The following is an 18,371-nucleotide window of genomic DNA, read 5'->3' on the forward strand; positions in this document are numbered from 1 at the left end:
TTCCCAGAATATTAGCTGAGTTTCTGGATTAACGGTCTAGTGATAATACCACTAGACCACTGCCTCCCCGGGGTAGATTTTCCAATGTTGGTGGGGTTGGGACTTGATCCAGGCCCAGTTTCAACATCATTGGCCGAAACTCTACCAGAACGGAAATCTCCATTGGCCGAGGGCAGGATTTTACGATCTCACCCGAGCGAGGCCATAAAATCCCACCCATTGGACCAATGGTCATTAACCCATCCACGACTGCTTCAAATTCTTAACATTGTGTGTGGGGCAGTGGGGACAGGGAGCCTAGGTACCGCCAGGTAAGACCCATCCAGCTCTTTTAGGAGCTTGTTCAGGGGTCAGGGCATTCGTGAATAGCTAATCTTGATAAACCCAGTCTGGTGCACCTAAGCCTATCATTGGAACTGGGGACAATTCTCGAATCAATTATCAAGGACTTTATAGCGATGCATTTAGAAAGCAGTGGCAGGATCAGACAGAGTCAGCATGGATTTATGAAGGGGAAATCATGCTTGACAAATCTGTTGGAATTCTTTGAAGATGTAACTGGTAGAGTTAACAAGGGGGAGCCAGTCGATGTGGTATATTTGGACTTTCAGAACACGTTTGACAAAGTCCCACACAAGAGATTATTGTGCAAGATTAAAGCACATGGGATTGGAGAAAGTGTATTGAGATGGATAGAAAACTGGTTGGCAGAGAGGAAACAAAGAGTGGGAATTAATGGGTCCTTTTCAAATTGACAGGCAGTAACTTTTGGGGTGCCACAGGGATCGGTGCTGGGACCCCAGCTATTCACAATATATATTAATGATTTGGATGAAGGAACTAAATGTAACATCTCAAAGTTTGCAGATGATACCAAGTTGGATGAGAGGGTGAATTGTGACGAGGATGCAGAGATCCTTCAGAATGATCTGGACAGGTTGGGTGGGTGGGCAAATCAATGGCAGATGCAGTATACATTGGATAAATGTGTGGTTATTCACTTTGGAAACAAAAACAAGGCAGATTACTACCTGAATGGCTGTAAATTGGGAGGGCGGAGTGTGCAGAGGGACCTGGATGTCCTTATGCACCAGTCACTGAAGGTAAGCATGCAGGTGCAGCAGGCGGTAAAGAAGGCAAATGGTATGTTGGCCTTCATTGTGAGAGGTTTTGAGTACAGGAGCAGGGATGTGTTGTTGCAATTATACAGGGTCTTGGTGAGGCCACAGCTAGAGTGTTGTGTGCAGTTTTGGTCTCCTTTTCTGAGGAAGAATGTTCTTGCTCTCGAGGGAGTGCAGCGAAGGTTTACCAGGCTGATTCCGGGGATGGCGGGACTGATGTATGAGGAGAGATTGACTAGGTTAGGATTGTTTTCGCTGGAGTTCAGACGAATGAGGAGGGATCTCACAGAGACTTATAAAATTCTAACAGGACTGGACAGGGTAGATGCAGGGAGGATGTTCCCGGTGGTGGGGGAGTCCAGAACCAGGGGTCATAGTCTGAGGATTCGGGGTAGACCATTTCCATTTAGGACAGAGGTGAGGAGACATTTCTTCATCCACAGAGCGGTGAGTCTGTGGAATTCATTACCACAGGAAGTAATTGATGCCAAAACATTGAATGTATTCAAGAGGCGGCTGGATATAGCACTTGGGACGAATGGGGTCAAAGGTTATGGGGAGAAAGCAGGATTAGGCTGTTGAGTTGGATGATCAGCCATGATTGTGATGAATGGCGGAACAGGCTCGAAGGGCCAAACGGCCTCCTCCTGCTCCTATCTTCTATGTTTCAATGTCCTTTTAAAAATGATATTGTGTCTCGATGGGAATTGTAACAATATTATGGGTCAATAAAAGAATAGCACTCTTGTTAATGGGGGAGGAATTACTACAGTTATACTCTCCATCCAACTCTGTTTCACTTTGAATCTCAATCTGAGTACAGAGACGTTGAGATGGAACACTAACTTTATTTCCCTTGTGTCTATGAGGTGCATCAGTCACCATCGTCAGAGCAGACAATCATGTCCATAGCCTGGCCCTGGTTTATCTCAGTGGGAGATTGTGTGTGGAGATGTTTCAATCAAAAGTCATTGAGATTGTAAACATAAGCAGTTTAACAATGTGGGCGGCACGATGGCACAGTGGTTAGCACTGCTGCCTCACAGCACCAGGGACCTGGGTTCAATCCCCGGTTGGGTCACTGTCTGTGTGGAGTCTGCACGTTCTCGTCATGTCTGCGTGGGTTTCCTCCGGGTGCTCCAATTTCCTCCCACAGTCTGAAAGACATGCTGGTTGGCTGTGCTAAGTTCTCTCTCAGTGTACCCGAACAGGTGCCGGAGTGTGGTGACTGGGGGCTTTCCACAGTAACTTCATTGCAGTGTTAATGTACAGTAAGTAGTCTCACAACACCAGGTTAAAGTCCAACAGGTTTATTTGGTAGCACGAGCTTTTGGAGCATTGTCCCTTCATCAGGTGAGTCACCTGGAGTCACCTGAAGAGGCAGTGCTCCGAAAGCTTGTGCTACCAAATAAACCTGTTGGACTTTAACCTGGTGTTGTGAGACTTCTTACTGTGTTCACCCCAGTCCAAAGCCGGCATCTCCACTTCAGTGTTAATGTAAGCCTACTTGTGACTGATAAATAAACTTTGCCTAATTTAAACACGAGTGCACAAACAATGAAACCAAAGGATTTCAGGGAATGGAGAAGATGTGAATGGGAATCACACCTGAATCATTTAAAATGGGATTGTTTTAGTTGTTTTATAAACTGATTTACCTCTTGTGGCATTGCTTATCCAGAGTCTGGAACCTGGTTTAAATGCTCAACTCTGAAGCTGCTCTGTATCTACACTGCCACTGCAAAGGTATTCTTTCTTGCTAGTGTGGTCCTGCTAGGTGCTCTGGTCAATTGGAAGCTGTTGGAGTATGTTTCCAATCACGGCCTCTTGTCACCTTTTCCATTTCTTCCAGAACCTCGTCAAACTGACCGAAGGTTGGAAAAAAGCAGCAAGAAACAACTGGCTCTCTTTCTCTTCTGGTCAAATTGTCTCGGGATTGTCCCTGAGGAATTTGTTGTGGGTTTTATACAATGTGTGACGTCTGCAGGGTGAGGGCCCGGACTGGGATCTGGCATCCTGAATGTGGGTGACGATTTCTGGGTTTTTTGCTCCAGAGGGAGGTTTCAGATGAGCTGGCAGCTTGTGAACAAGGTTGGCCATTGCAAAAACAAGTATACAAAGACAAGTCAAACATGTATCACTGTTCGTGCGTGTGAACAATGTGAGATTGAAAGCACCAGAGAGGTCATTCCTCCCAATCCTGATTGGCAGTCTGACTGAGATAAGCGAACATAACCCAGGCCAGAGGTGCAGTCTTACTGGCAGCACAGTGGCACAGTGGGTAGCATTGCTGCCTTAAGCACCAGGGACCCGGGTTCAAATCTGGCCCCCAGGTCAATGTCTGTGTGGAGTTAGCACGTTCTCCCTGTGTCTGCGTGGGTTTCCTCCGGGTGCTCCGGTTTCCTCCCATAGTCCAAAGATGTTGGGGTAAAGTGGATTGGCCATGCCCCTGAGTGTCTAGGGGGATTAACAGGGTAAATTTGTGGGGTTGCGGGGATAGGGCATGGGTGGGATTGTTGTCAGTGCAGGATCAATGGGCTGAATGGCCTCCTTCTGGATTCTATGACTCTTGCTGGTCTTTCTGCTCCTCTTGGATATTTGACAGGGTATTTACAGTGAGCTAGTAAGGGAGCTCAACACTTCAGTGAGGATGACGTTCAATAGAACTCTCCATAAACTTCTTGATCTGAGCCAAATCTGTTTGATTTACATACAAACAAGTTAAACTGGCCTCTTCAGGAGATTACACCATCAGACCATAAGATATAGGAGCAGAATTAGGCCATTCAGCCCATCGGGTCTACTCCGCCATTCAATCATGTGTTTCTCAACCCCATTCTCCCATCTTTTCCTTGTAACTTTTGATCCATTTACAAATTAAGAACTTATCTATCTCTGTCTTAAAGACACTCAATGACCCGGCCTCCACAGCCTTCTGTGGCAAGGAATTCCACAGATTCACCACCCTCTGGTTGAAGAAATCCTTTTTCATCTCGGTTCTAAAGGGTCGGTCCCTTTACTCTGAGGCTATGCCCTCGGATCCTCGTCTCTCCTACTAATGGAAACATCTTCCCCATCTCCACTCTATCCACATAAAAGCAAAATATTGCGGATGCTGGAATCTGAAACAAAAACAGAAAATGCTGGAAAATCTCAGCAGGTCTGACAGCATCTGAGGAGAGAGAATAGAACCAACGTTTGGAGTCTAGATGAGCCTTCATCAGGGCAGACCTATTGACAGCTCTGATGAACAGTCATCCAGACTTGAAAGAACAAAGAACAAAAGAACAAAGAACAGTACAGCACAGGAAACAGGCCCTTCGGCCCTCCAAGCCTGTGCCGCTCCTTGGTCCAACTAGACCAATCGTTTGTATCCCTCCATTCCCAGGCTGCTCATGTGACTATCCAGGTAAGTCTTAAACGATGTCAGCGTGCCTGCCTCCACCACCCTACTTGGCAGCGCATTCCAGGCCCCCACCACCCTCTGTGTAAAAAACGTCCCTCTGATATCCGAGTTATACTTCGCCCCTCTCAGCTTGAGCCCGTGACCCCTCGTGATCGTCACCTCCGACCTGGGAAAAAGCTTCCCACTGTTCACCCTATTTATACCCTTCATAATCTTGTACACCTCTATTAGATCTCCCCTCATTCTCCGTCTTTCCAAGGAGAACAACCCCAGTCTACCCAATCTCTCCTCATAGCTAAGACCCTCCATACCAGGCAACATCCTGGTAAACCTTCTCTGCACTCTCTCTAATGCCTCCACGTCCTTCTGGTAGTGTGGCAACCAGAACTGGACGCAGTACTCCAAATGTGGCCTAACCATCGTTCTATACAGCTGCATCATCAGACTCCAGCTTTTATACTCTATACCCCGTCCTATAAAGGCAAGCATACATAAGAACATAAGAAATAGGAGCAGGAGTAGGCCATCTAGCCCCTCGAGCCTGCCCCGCCATTCAATAAGATCATGGCTGATCTGACGTGGATCAGTACCACTTACCCGCCTGATCCCCATAACCCTTAATTCCCTTACCGATCAGGAATCCATCCATCCGGGCTTTAAACATATTCAGCGAGGTAGCCTCCACCACCTCTGTGGGCAGAGAATTCCAGAGATTCACCACCCTCTGGGAGAAGAAGTTCCTCCTCAACTCTGTCTTAAACCGACCCCCCTTTATTTTGAGGCTGTGTCCTCTAGTTTTAACTTCCTTACTAAGTGGAAAGAATCTCTCCGCCTCCACCCTATCCAGCCCCCGCATTATCTTATAAGTCTCCATAAGATCCCCCCTCATCCTTCTAAACTCCAATGAGTACAAACCCAATCTCCTCAGCCTCTCCTCATAATCCAAACCCCTCATCTCCGGTATCAACCTGGTGAACCTTCTCTGCACTCCCTCCAATGCCAATATATCCTTCCTCATATAAGGGGACCAATACTGCACACAGTATTCCAGCTGCGGCCTCACCAATGCCCTGTACAGGTGCATCAAGACATCCCTGCTTTTATATTCTATCCCCCTCGCAATATAGGCCAACATCCCATTTGCCTTCTTGATCACCTGTTGTACCTGCAGACTAGGCTTTTGCGTCTCATGCACAAGGACCCCCAGGTCCCTTTGCACGGTAGCATGTTTTAATTTGTTTCCATTGAGATAGTAATCCCATTTGTTATTATTTCCTCCAAAGTGTATCACCTCGCATTTATCAACGTTATACTCCATTTGCCATATCCTCGCCCACTCACTCAGCCTGTCCAAATCTCTCTGCAGATCTTCTCCGTCCTCCACACGATTCACTTTTCCACTTATCTTTGTGTCGTCTGCAAACTTCGTTACCCTACACTCCGTCCCCTCCTCCAGATCATCTATATAAATGGTAAATAGTTGCGGCCCGAGTACCGATCCCTGCGGCACGCCACTAGTTACCTTCCTCCAACCGGAAAAACACCCATTTATTCCGACTCTTTGCTTCCTGTCGGATAGCCAGTCCCCAATCCACTTTAACACACTACCCCCAACTCCGTGTGCCCTAATCTTCTTCAGCAGCCTTTTATGGGGCACCTTATCAAACGCCTTTTGGAAATCCAAAAACACCGCATCCACCGGTTCTCCTCCATCAACCGCCCTAGTCACATCTTCATAAAAATCCAACATGTTCGTCAAGCACGACTTTCCCCTCATGAATCCATGCTGCGTCTGATTGATCGAACCATTTCTATCCAGATGTCCTGCTATCTCCTCTTTAATAATGGATTCCAGCATTTTCCCTACTACAGACGTTAAGCTGACCGGCCTATAGTTACCCGCCTTTTGTCTCCTTCCTTTTTTACCATATGCCTTCTTCACCACCTTCTCCACCTGTGTTGCCACCTTCAAGGCTTTGTGGACTTGCACACCTAGGTCCCTCTGTGTTTCTATACTCCTGATGACTCTGCCATTTATTGTATAACTCCTCCCTACATTATTTCTTCCAAAATGCATCACTTCGCATTTATCCGGATTAAACTCCATCTGCCACCTCTCCGCCCAATTTTCCAGCCTATCTATATCCTGCTGTATTGCCCGACAATGCTCTTCGCTATCCGCAAGTCCAGCCATCTTCGTGTCATCCGCAAACTTGCTGATTACACCAGTTACACCTTCTTCCAAATCATTTATATATATCACAAATAGCAGAGTTCCCAGTACAGAGCCCTGCGGAACACCACTGGTCACAGACCTCCAGCCGGAAAAAGACCCTTCGACCACTACCCTCTGTCTCCTATGGCCAAGCCAGTTCTCCACCCATCTAGCCACTTCTCCTTGTATCCCATGAGCCTTAACCTTCTTAACCAACCTGCCATGTGGGACTTTGTCAAATGCCTTACTGAAATCCATATAGACGACATCCACGGCCCTTCCTTCATCAACCGTTTTTGTCACTTCCTCAAAAAACTCCACCAAATTTGTAAGGCATGACCTCCCTCTTACAAAACCATGCTGTCTGTCACTAATGAGATTGTTCCGTTCTAAATGCACATACATCCTGTCTCTAAGAATCCTCTATTCTCTCTCCACTCTATCCAGGCCTTTCAGCATCCCATAAGTTTCATTGAGATCCTCCTTTCATCCTTCTAAACACCCTCGAGTATAGACCCAGAGTCTTCAAACGCTCCTCATACCTCAGATTAATAAAACCAAGGAAACCCCATAGGAAAAGAATAGGATGTCTAGAAGACTAGAATCCCTACAATGCAGAAGGAGGCCAATCAGTCCATCGAGTGCATCGGCTGCAATCCCACCCAGGCCCTAACCCCGTAACCCCACAAATTTATCCCATCAATCCCTTTAACCTACACATCCCGGGACACGAAGGGGCAATTTAGCATGGCCAATGCACCTAACCCGCACATCTGTGGACTGTGGGAGGAAACCGGAGAACCCAGAGGAAGCCCACGCAGACACAGGGAGAACGTGCAAACTCCACACAGACAGTGGCCCAATTTGGGAATTGAACCCGGGTCCCTGGCACTGTGAGACAGCAGTGCTAACCCACTGTGCCACCGTGACACAAGTGGTCTTTTCCCATTTCCCGCACCGTGATCCTTTGCTCACTTCACCTGGGTAAGTCTTCATCCCCTGTACATTTGATGCAGCCATCAGCTGAGAGTTCAAATATCAGTGTGATTGCTGGTGTAAGTGAGACTGGAGAGTGAGTGAGCGGCTAGTCTGATGAGTGACCTAGTTTACAGCTGAATGCAACTAAACACGGGACAAATTACCCTCGCCTGTTCCAGCGTGGCCTAATTTGCAATCTAGGAAACACTTCTTGGCACAGTCAAGAAAATAAATTGGTTGGAGCAAGTCTCTTAACAAAAGCAGTCATGTTTGCCCAGCAGGAGTAATTATAGACTCACTCTGTACTGAAACCCAAACGAAGGTATAATCTACACCACATGCAGAAACCAAGTGCCAGTGTGGGTTAGCACACAACACAATAAGTTGCAAATCTTCAGACAATTGATTTGTCTACAGACTGCAGCACTCAACTATGAAGACACCCTTGGCACAGGGGATTAGAATGCTGCTGTGACTGGTGGTTGGCAATGTGCCATCACTAACTGGCTTTGTCTTCAGCATTGTGTCAATCTTTTTGGCATTGCCATTGTTAGTCACCCTAATGAGGTAGCGAGGGTTCATGTTTGCCTATCAATGCATAATTAAATATATAAATGATTTTGCAACGGGGACGAAGTAGAAATGGTTGAAAGCTTCGAGTTTTTAGGTGTCCAAATCACAGCAACCTGTCCTGCTCCCCCCATGCCGACACTATAGTTAAGAAAGCCCACTAATGCCTCTACTTTTTCAGAGGATTAAGGAAATTTGGCATGTCAGCCACGACTCTCACCAACTTTTACAAATGCACCATAGAAAGTATTCTTTCTGGTTGTATCACAGCTTGGTATGGCTCCTGCTCTGCTCAAGACTGCAAGAAACTACAAAAGGTCGTGAATGTAACCCAATCCATCACGTAAACCAGCCTCCCATCCATTGGCTCTGTCTACACTTCCTGCTACCTTGGAAAAGCAGCCAGCATAATTAAGGACCCCATGCACCCCGGATATTCTCTCTTCCACATTCTTCCACCAGGAGAAAGACACAAAAGTCTGAGGTCACGTACCAACCGACTCAAGAACAGATTCTTCTCTGCTGCCATCAGACTTTTGAATGGACTTACCTTGTATTAAGTTGATCTTTCTCTACACCCTAGCTATGACTGTAACACTACATTCTGCACTCTCTCTTTTCCTTCTCTATGAACAGTATGCTTTGTCTGTATAACGTGCACAAGAAACAATACTTTTCACTTCATACTAATACACATGACAATAATAAATCAAATCAAAAATCAAATCAAAGCTAACCAATTGAACTAGACACTAAGAGAGAAGCTTGGTTAGTGTAGCTATATACATTGTTTTGCTATTTTCTTTTTATATTTCCCTCATCTCCTGAAGACCCTGGCTTTTGTGAATATTTGGTTTCATGGGTACCTTACCCCCCAATGGTCACTCTTCCTGTTGGGGTTTAGTGTATTAGGATGGTCTAGTTGACATCCATATCACTAGCAATCATTGTCATATCATCAATGTGCTTCACATTACAGTTCTGTCTTTGTTATAAATTAAAATAATATAGACACAATGGGCGGGTTTTCCAGCCGTGCTCAGCCTGAGATCGGAAAATCCCATCTGAGGTCAATGTACCTTTGCATGGTTCGTGTCCCGCCCGATTCCCCTGGCAGGTGGGACTGGAAAATTCCACCCAATTGGTTTAAATCACCTTTTCAAAAGTCGTGGCCAGAATTCTGCGGCCTCCCATCAACGGGTTTCTCTGCAGCGACAGTCAACGTGCTGTTTGCTAGTGGCGGGAGCTTCTGGTTTCCCATCGTAGCCACCTCACGCTGCCGGGAAACCCGCAACAGGGCCGTGCTGCTAGCAGGGCCAGGGAATCCGTCACCAGCAAACAGCCAGAGAATTCCGGCCCTGGCTTTTCCTTGTGGCAGGTAGAGTCATTGAAGATAGTTTTCATCATAATTCTGGCTCAGAAAAACTATAAAAACAACTCATATCTGTGTAGAATCTTTGATTTTGTAAAGCATCCCAAGGTGCTTAAAACAGGCACACCATCCAAAAGCATCTGACACTGCCTCATGGAAGGTGTTAGAATCGATTACCAAAAGATCATTCAAAAACATAGATTTTAATGAGTGTCTTAAAGGAAGAAGGCAAAGTAGAGAGGTGGCAAGGTTTAGGGAGGGAATTCCAGAGTGTCGAGTCAAGGCAGCTGAAGGTACATTCTCCATTGGTAAATGGTTAAAATTGGGGATGTTCACGAGGCTGGAGTTAGGAAAACGGAGAGTTGTGGGACTGAGAGAGATTACAGACAAAGGGAGGGGCAAGGCCATGGAGGGATGTGAAAACAAGGTTGAGTATTCTAAAATCGCGACACAGCTGGACTGGGAGGCAATGTAAGCCAGAGAGGACAGAGGTGACAGGTGAATGGGAAAAGCATTGACAGGAAGTAAAAGCATGGTACAAAAATCTCTCATCTCTGATTGGCAATTGGTTCAAACAATTGGATGGTGAAAAAAAATTAGGAAGGTCTGCATCCATCAGGGGAGAGCCCAATGGGAAACCATAAAATCCTGCGGCTCGCAAACAGCACACTGACTGTTGCTGCAGAGGAAGCCATTGATGGCAGGCTGGAAAATTCTGGCCAGAATTTTTGAGAAGGTGATTTTCAAAAGAAAAAGGCAATAAGAAATGCCATGTTTTTCCTGAAAAATAAAGAATTTGTTGATGTTAAAGCCCAATAATGTGAAAGGACTTGAAGAAGCCACCTTTGCAGCCCTCATTAAATTCCAGGTCAGGCAGGTTTGGGTAAGAGGCTGTGATACTCTGCATGGATGGGCTATTGGGCTTTTAAGATTAATATTTTGCCAATTGTAGTGATTGTGGTGCCTGCCTCTTTAAGACAGCACAGCAGAAGAGGGTCACCTGACTTGAGGGACCAATGGGGACCAAGAGCGGGTGGTCACCCCAGAGGGTGGAGTCCTCTCTGGGGCAGAATACATCTGGAAGCCGTGTAGTAAGCACGTCAGTACTGGAGCAGCTGGGCAGACTGCTCTAGGGCAACCTAGGGCTGCAAACACCTGGACCAAGTTTCTCTGTATCAATAAATACCTTTATGTTTCTAACGAAGCTGGAAGTATATTGACGACACCAAAGCATCAGACTATTACACTAATAATAATTGAAGTGAACAGATAATGCTGTATCCAGTTGCAAGGTTGTGTTTACTGGGGGCTTATCCAATAACTCTGACTAATTTCTATCCTGTCCTCATCCAAGAAACTCTGACCCCACTCAGACTGAGATCAGTGTGGACAGGATCGAATCTGCACGCTTCTTGATTTGAATGATTCAGTCTTTCGCTGGGAGTACAGTATGTACATCCAGGTCAGATACACACTCACTTTCTTTGTGTATATCTGACTGGTAAGCAAGGAAAGCAGATGTAGTTGATTATAAATGTCTGAAAACAATTAATATCAGACGGAAAAGGCTGAGATATCACAACAAACAGCAGAATCAGCATTAAAATCCATCAGAGATAAGAGTTAAGGTTAACTCTACCGATTCAGGCATGTTAAAATGAGGAAGTTTAATACTCACTGGCTCTCCCTTCTCCCCTTGTAGACACTGGAAATAAAGAAGGAAAGGTCAGTCAGCTTGTCCATCGGGGATTTTACAGGATACAGGAGGGGGGAAGCGGGTGCAGGGTGACTGGTTCCGAGCTCGAAGGCAGCAATGAGGCTGCAGCATGCGCCTGCCCAGGAGGCCTGGGACCGGACCTCAGGATGGATCTAAATACCATGGGCCAGCTGTCAGCGGCAGGCGTGCCTTCAGAGACTTTCTGCAGCACCAAGTCTCAGGGCAGCCAATCGCATGATCGAGCAATGGCCTCAGGTGAATGCTGGGGGGAAGGAGAGGCCAGGGGGGCTGGGGTGGAGAGATTGTAATCGCAGCCAGCACAGGCCAGAATTCCTGTGGAAGGAGGGAGAAGCAACGCTGTTCCCCCACACTGAATTCTGTAAATGTGTCAGTAATCTGATCTGTGAGGGAACTGTAAGCTCGCTTTGAACACACTTTTCACCGACTCCTCCTCAACTGATTATTTAAATCAGGAACGATCATAGAAATCATAGAAACCCTACAGCACAGAAAGAGGCCATTCGGCCCATCGGGTCTGCACTGACCCCGGCCCTACCCCCATATCCCTACATATTTTACCCGCTAATCCCTCTAATCTACGCATCCCAGGACAGTAAGGGGCAATTTTAGCATGGTCAATCAACCTAACCCGCACATCTTTGGACTGTGGGAGGAAACCCACGCAGACACGAGGAGAATGTGCAAACTCCACACAGACAGTGACCCGAGCCGGGAATCGAACCCAGGTCCCTGGAGCTGTGAAGCAGCAGTGCTAACCACTGTGCTACCGTGCTACCTGTGCTACCGCAGGGTCTTTCGCTCTCAACTCTGGGATCTAGCTTCCAGTTCTCCAGGCTTTTTGTCATCTGAAACCTGGTAACCACAGACAGACTAAATAAAAGCCTTATATTCCCAAGTGGGACACATGATTGTACATTCCACTGTATGAAGTTCTCCCGAACCAAACCTTTTCAATTCCCTCTCACTCTTCACGTTATAAAACCCTAATGTGAGTGATTAGGAAGTGTTTGTGATCCATTGGGATTCCACACAGTGGGAAGTAATGAGAGAGACAGTTGGCCTTTTGGTTCTGAAGCATCGCTACTCTGTACAGAGACAGTTAAACCTGTTGCTCCCAAGATCCTGAAATATCAATTGTAGATTCCTGACAGTGATGAATACAGGAGATTAATTGTTACTTACCATTGCACAGCCTTCACCCTGGAGGGAAAATATAAAAAAAAATTGTGTAAATATGAAACACTTGCAAAATCAAAACTGTATCCTTTCGGCATTGTACAAGTCTCAAAAACCTTCAAGAGGTCCTGATCTCAGCTGACATCTAGAGGGCAGCACCGGCCAGAAGAATGATACCTCCTCATTGAACATGTGCTTTGTCCACTTCTTAGTAGCTAGCAGCAGAATGACATGAGAATAGATCTCTGAGCAGATCACATGTCCACACGCTAGACCAGAGATTGGACCGTGATAATGGTGTGGGGGGCGGGGGGGGGGGGGGGGGGGGGGGAGGGGGGGAGAACCAGGAGGACGAGCAATCAAATGATGTCTTAAAGAGCCTGCCTGGTCAGCAGCAGTGGGCACACGGACTGCCCTCAGTGCTCTCAACTATGCAGAGATAAAATCAGTCAGGGTTCCTGCTCCTGATCACTGCCCAGCGACCACTGCTTGGTAGTGCATGTGTGAGATGGGACCAGGGTTGCAATCCCCAGTTGAATAGCTTTCCAGCATTGGTAGATGCACAGACAAAATGACCGTACCTTTTATTCAAAAATATAAGACAAGAAATAGGAACAGGAGTAGCGCTGGGAGGCACGATGGCACGGTGGTTAGCACTGATGTCTCACAGCGTCAGGGACCTGGGTTCAAGTCCAACCTTGGGTGACTGAGTGGAGTTTGCACATTCTCCCCATGTCTGTATGGGTTTCCTCCGGGTGCTCCGGTTTCCTCCCAAAGGCCAAAGATGTGTAGGTTGGATGGATTAGCAATGGGAAATGTATGGAGTTATGGGGATAGAGTGGGGGAGAGGACTTGGGTAAGTTACTCTGTCAGAGTCGGTACAGACTCGATGGGCCGAATGGCTTCCTACTGCACTATAGGGATTCTATGATCCTAGACCATTTGGCCCATCGAGCCTGCTCTCCATTCAATATGACGAGGCTGATCTTCAGTTTCAACTTTTCCTCCCGTTCCCCATATCCATTAATTCCCTGTGAAACCAAAACCTGTCTATCCCAGTCTTAAATATATTCAACAATGGAGCACCCAGAGCCCTCTGGGGAAGAGAATTCCAAAGATTCACAACCCTTTGAGTGAAATAATTTCCCATCTCAGTCCTAAACAATGGTTCACTTATCCTGAGACTGTGTCCCCATGTTCAGGATTCCGCAGCCAGGGGCAACAATCTCCCAGTGTCTAACCTGTCAAACACATGCTGAATCTTGAATGTTCCAAGGTGGAATGGTGTTGCAATGGAAAGCAAAGTGAGTTAGTAACGCTTTGGAATATGATCAAAGTGATGAAATACTATCCGTGCTTAATTGTAGAGGTCCAAAAATGAAGAAAGTTGGGCAGTTTCAGGGCAGTTCGTTAGCTGGGAAAATGGGGTTTCGGATCTGGCACTGGTTGATAATTTTACTCATTGTACCAGTGGTGTTGGCCATGGAGAAACACCACACTGGGACAGTGCTCGGTGCTCTTCTGCCACTCGTAGTAATGCCCGTGTGTTAGCCACTGAACAGGGGTAGCTCTTTAAGTCAGAAGGTTGTCAGCTGAAAGCACATTGCAGACACTTGAATTCACAATCTAGACTGACAATGCTGAGTGCTGCACTGTCAGAGGAACCGGCTTTCAGATGAGACATTAAGTGGGGGCCTTCTGAGGTGGATACAAAGGCTGCCATGATGTGATATTAAATAATAGTCAGGTTGTACTCCTGGCATCCTTACCAATATTCTTCCCTTGAACAACACCACTAAAGCAGATTATGAGGTCATTTACCGCATTGCTATTGGTGGGATCTTCCTGTGAATAATTGGCTGCCGAGTCTCCTCCGTCACAACAGTGACTGCACGTTGAAAGTACTTCAGTAGCTGCATAGCACCTTGAGACACCTTGGGTACATGAGAGGCGCAATAGAAATTGGGTGGGACAGACAGAGTGTGTTGACTTCCCGGTACCAGTTATTTGGGGGACAGCGTTTCAGATTTCTCATATTTCTGGTGTGAAATAGTGCTCCCATTTCATTGCTTTCATTTTAAGATTATGGGCCAGATTTTTGTGGTTGGAAGTTGAGTTGGGAAACATCCTGACTCAGCCGACCTGTATTCTTTACGAAGGCCCCAGCCTGCTGTATTTTCATTCTGTGGAGGCGGGGGTGGAATGGAGTTGGGCAGACCGCCTTTGGAAAGAGGCCTGAGGTGGCAACAGAGGTGAGCGGTGAGATTAGCAGGCTGGAAAATCCACCTCCACCCATTGGGACACTGGCACAGTTTTAATAATGAATGTCAGGCTCTGAAACCCTCACCTCTCATTCTCCTCCCTCCCCACCTCAAATGTCACCAAGCCTCTGCATATCCCATGTCCCCTCAATTCCCCAGGCCTGTCTGTACTACTTCATATCCCCCATAACCCCCTCCCTCCATGTCTGTGATGCATCCTTCATAACCACTCACCCTGTATCACGATGGGCTACAGGAGCCATGTCTTTGAAATGGGTTTTAGAAAATCAATTTCTAACAATGTAATAGAGCTTTCATTCAAAGATTGACATTGAAAATGTTCTCCTTCAAAAAAGCTATTAAAAATATTCTGAAGCTATGAATTTGTAAAGAAAGCATCTATTTCAAAAACCACATCAAAGGCACGTAATTTTTAATAGCCTCTTGAAGCTGTCAATCAAACTGTCTAAACAGCCCACTGCTGAGACAAGTGGTTGTGTAGCTTTTTGAAACTCAGCCAAGGATTCATGAAGGATGTAGCTGTTAGAGGGTGAGAGAACGTTAGTGAAGATGGAGTTTGGGAGAGGGGTTGAGACACAGACAGAGTGGAAGAGTCTTCGATTAATGTTAGATAACTTTTGCAAAAGAATTTGAAGCAAGGTGATAATATTGCCAGTTATTGCCAGTGAATGTTTATCACTTAAAACTGAACAGTGAGGCTGCATTCCAATTTCCAACATCCGTGAGATGGGGAAAAAAGACAGAGACAGTTCTGAGACAGATGGGTGACTTGAAAAGGGGGATTGAGGATGATGTTAAGAGAAGGGCAGGGGCATTATTCCCACCCACAGACACACACACACCCAACACATACAAACATCTACACTGGGAGGAGTGGGCCATTCGGCCCCTCAAGCCTACTCTATTTCAATTAGATTATGGCTGATCTGAAAGATCACCAGCCCACCATATCCCACCAGCACCCCCACAGACACACCCCACCCCCCCTCTCACAGACATCCCACCACCCCTCCCCCACACTCACCACCCCTCCCACAGACCCACACACCACCTCTCCCACACACTCACCACCCCTCCCACAGACACACCCCACCACCCCTCCCCCACACTCACCACCCCTCCCACAGACCCACACACCACCCCTCCCACACACTCACCACCCCTCCCACAGACACACCCCACCACCCCTCCCACACACTCACCACCCCTCCCACAGACACACCCCACCACCCCTCCCACACACTCACCACCCCTCCCACAGACACACCCCACCACCCCTCCCACACACTCACCACCACCCCTCCCACAGACACACTCACCACCCCTTCCACACACTCACCACCCCTCCCACAGACACACTCACCATCCCTCCCACACACTCACCACCACCCCTCCCACAGACACACTCACCACCACCCCTCCCACAGACACACTCACCACCCCTCCCACACACTCACCACCCCTCCCAAAGACACACTCACCACCCCTCCCACACACTCACCACCCCTCCCACACACTCACCATCACCCCTCTCACAGACACACTCACCACCCCTCCCACACACTCACCACCACCCCTCTCACAGACACACTCACCACCCCTCCCACAGACACACTCACCACCCCTCCCACACACTCACCACCACCCCTCCCACACACTCACCACCACCCCTCTCACAGACACACTCACCACCCCTCCCACAGACACACTCACCATCCCTCCCACACACTCACCACCACCCCTCCCACAGACACACTCACCACCCCTCCCACAGACACACTCACCACCCCTCCCACACACTCACCACCACCCCTCTCACAGACACATTCACCACCCCTCCCACACACTCACCACCACCCCTCCCACAGACACACTCACCACCCCTCCCACACACTCACCACCACCCCTCTCACAGACACATTCACCACCCCTCCCACACACTCACCACCACCCCTCCCACAGACACACTCACCACCCCTCCCACACACTCACCACCACCCCTCTCACAGACACACTCACCACCCCTCCCACAGACACACTCACCACCCCTCCCACACACTCACCACCACCCCTCCCACAGACACACTCACCACCCCTCCCACACACTCACCACCACCCCTCTCACAGACACATTCACCACCCCTCCCACACACTCACCACCACCCCTCCCACAGACACACTCACCACCCCTCCCACACACTCACCACCACCCCTCTCACAGACACATTCACCACCCCTCCCACACACTCACTACCACCCCTCCCACAGACACACTCACCACCCCTCCCACACACTCACCACCACCCCTCTCACAGACACACTCACCACCCCTCCCACACACTCACCACCACCCCTCTCACAGACACATTCACCACCCCTCCCACACACTCACCACCACCCCTCCCACAGACACACTCACCACCCCTCCCACACACTCACCACCACCCCTCTCACAGACACATTCACCACCCCTCCCACACACTCACCACCACCCCTCCCACAGACACACTCACCACCCCTCCCACACACTCACCACCACCCCTCTCACAGACACATTCACCACCCCTCCCACACACTCACCACCACCCCTCCCACAGACACACTCACCACCCCTCCCACACACTCACCACCACCCCTCTCACAGACACACTCACCACCCCTCCCACAGACACACTCACCACCCCTCCCACACACTCACCACCACCCCTCCCACAGACACACTCACCACCCCTCCCACACACTCACCACCACCCCTCTCACAGACACATTCACCACCCCTCCCACACACTCACCACCACCCCTCCCACAGACACACTCACCACCCCTCCCACACACTCACCACCACCCCTCTCACAGACACATTCACCACCCCTCCCACACACTCACCACCACCCCTCTCACAGACACACTCACCACCCCTCCCACAGACACACTCACCACCCCTCCCACAGACACACTCACCACCCCTCCCACAGACACACTCACCACCCCTCCCACACACTCACCACCACCCCTCCCACAGACACACTCACCACCACCCCTCCCACAGACACACTCACCACCCCTCCCACACACTCACCACCACCCCTCACAGACACATAACGATCCCCACCCACCACAGACATGCAGACCCACCACCGCCCCACAGAAAGACATGCACCTACCAACCCCCAGACAGGCTCAGAGACCCTCCATCACCCCCCAGACACACACCCATCCACCATCCCCACAGACATGCACACACACTCACCACCTCCACACACACACACACACTCAGACTCACAAGCTCACACTCCACACACACACACAAAATTATCCAAAACAGGTCGACTGTCACAATCTCAAACCTTTGAGTTTCCCTCTGACAATGTGAGATCACTGAAACCACTGAATAATCAGTATTGTGTATCTCATTGTTGTTGGTTATTGAATTACAATCAAAAACCCACATTACTCAGCCTGCCCCACTCTGTACCCCGGCCAAGCAACAACAACTTGCATTTACATAGTACC

At 48.4% G+C, this 18,371-nt stretch overlaps 1 protein-coding gene across 3 annotated transcripts in view; it reads right to left on the reverse strand.

Moving 5' to 3' along the window:
- col16a1 (collagen, type XVI, alpha 1) overlaps nt 1-18,371 on the reverse strand; it is a 425,594-nt gene that overhangs the window by 210,685 nt on the left and 196,538 nt on the right. For all 3 annotated transcript variants that reach the window (XM_078237703.1, XM_078237702.1, XM_078237701.1), the window contains 2 exons: nt 12,583-12,600; nt 11,341-11,367 (listed from right to left, as the gene is read on the reverse strand). In XM_078237703.1, coding sequence (XP_078093829.1) covers nt 11,341-11,367; nt 12,583-12,600 — 45 coding nt within the window. The remainder of the gene's footprint in view (nt 1-11,340; nt 11,368-12,582; nt 12,601-18,371) is intronic.

Source organism: Mustelus asterias, chromosome 21 (genome assembly GCF_964213995.1).
Source record: "Mustelus asterias chromosome 21, sMusAst1.hap1.1, whole genome shotgun sequence".
Classification (NCBI taxonomy): domain Eukaryota; kingdom Metazoa; phylum Chordata; class Chondrichthyes; order Carcharhiniformes; family Triakidae; genus Mustelus; species Mustelus asterias.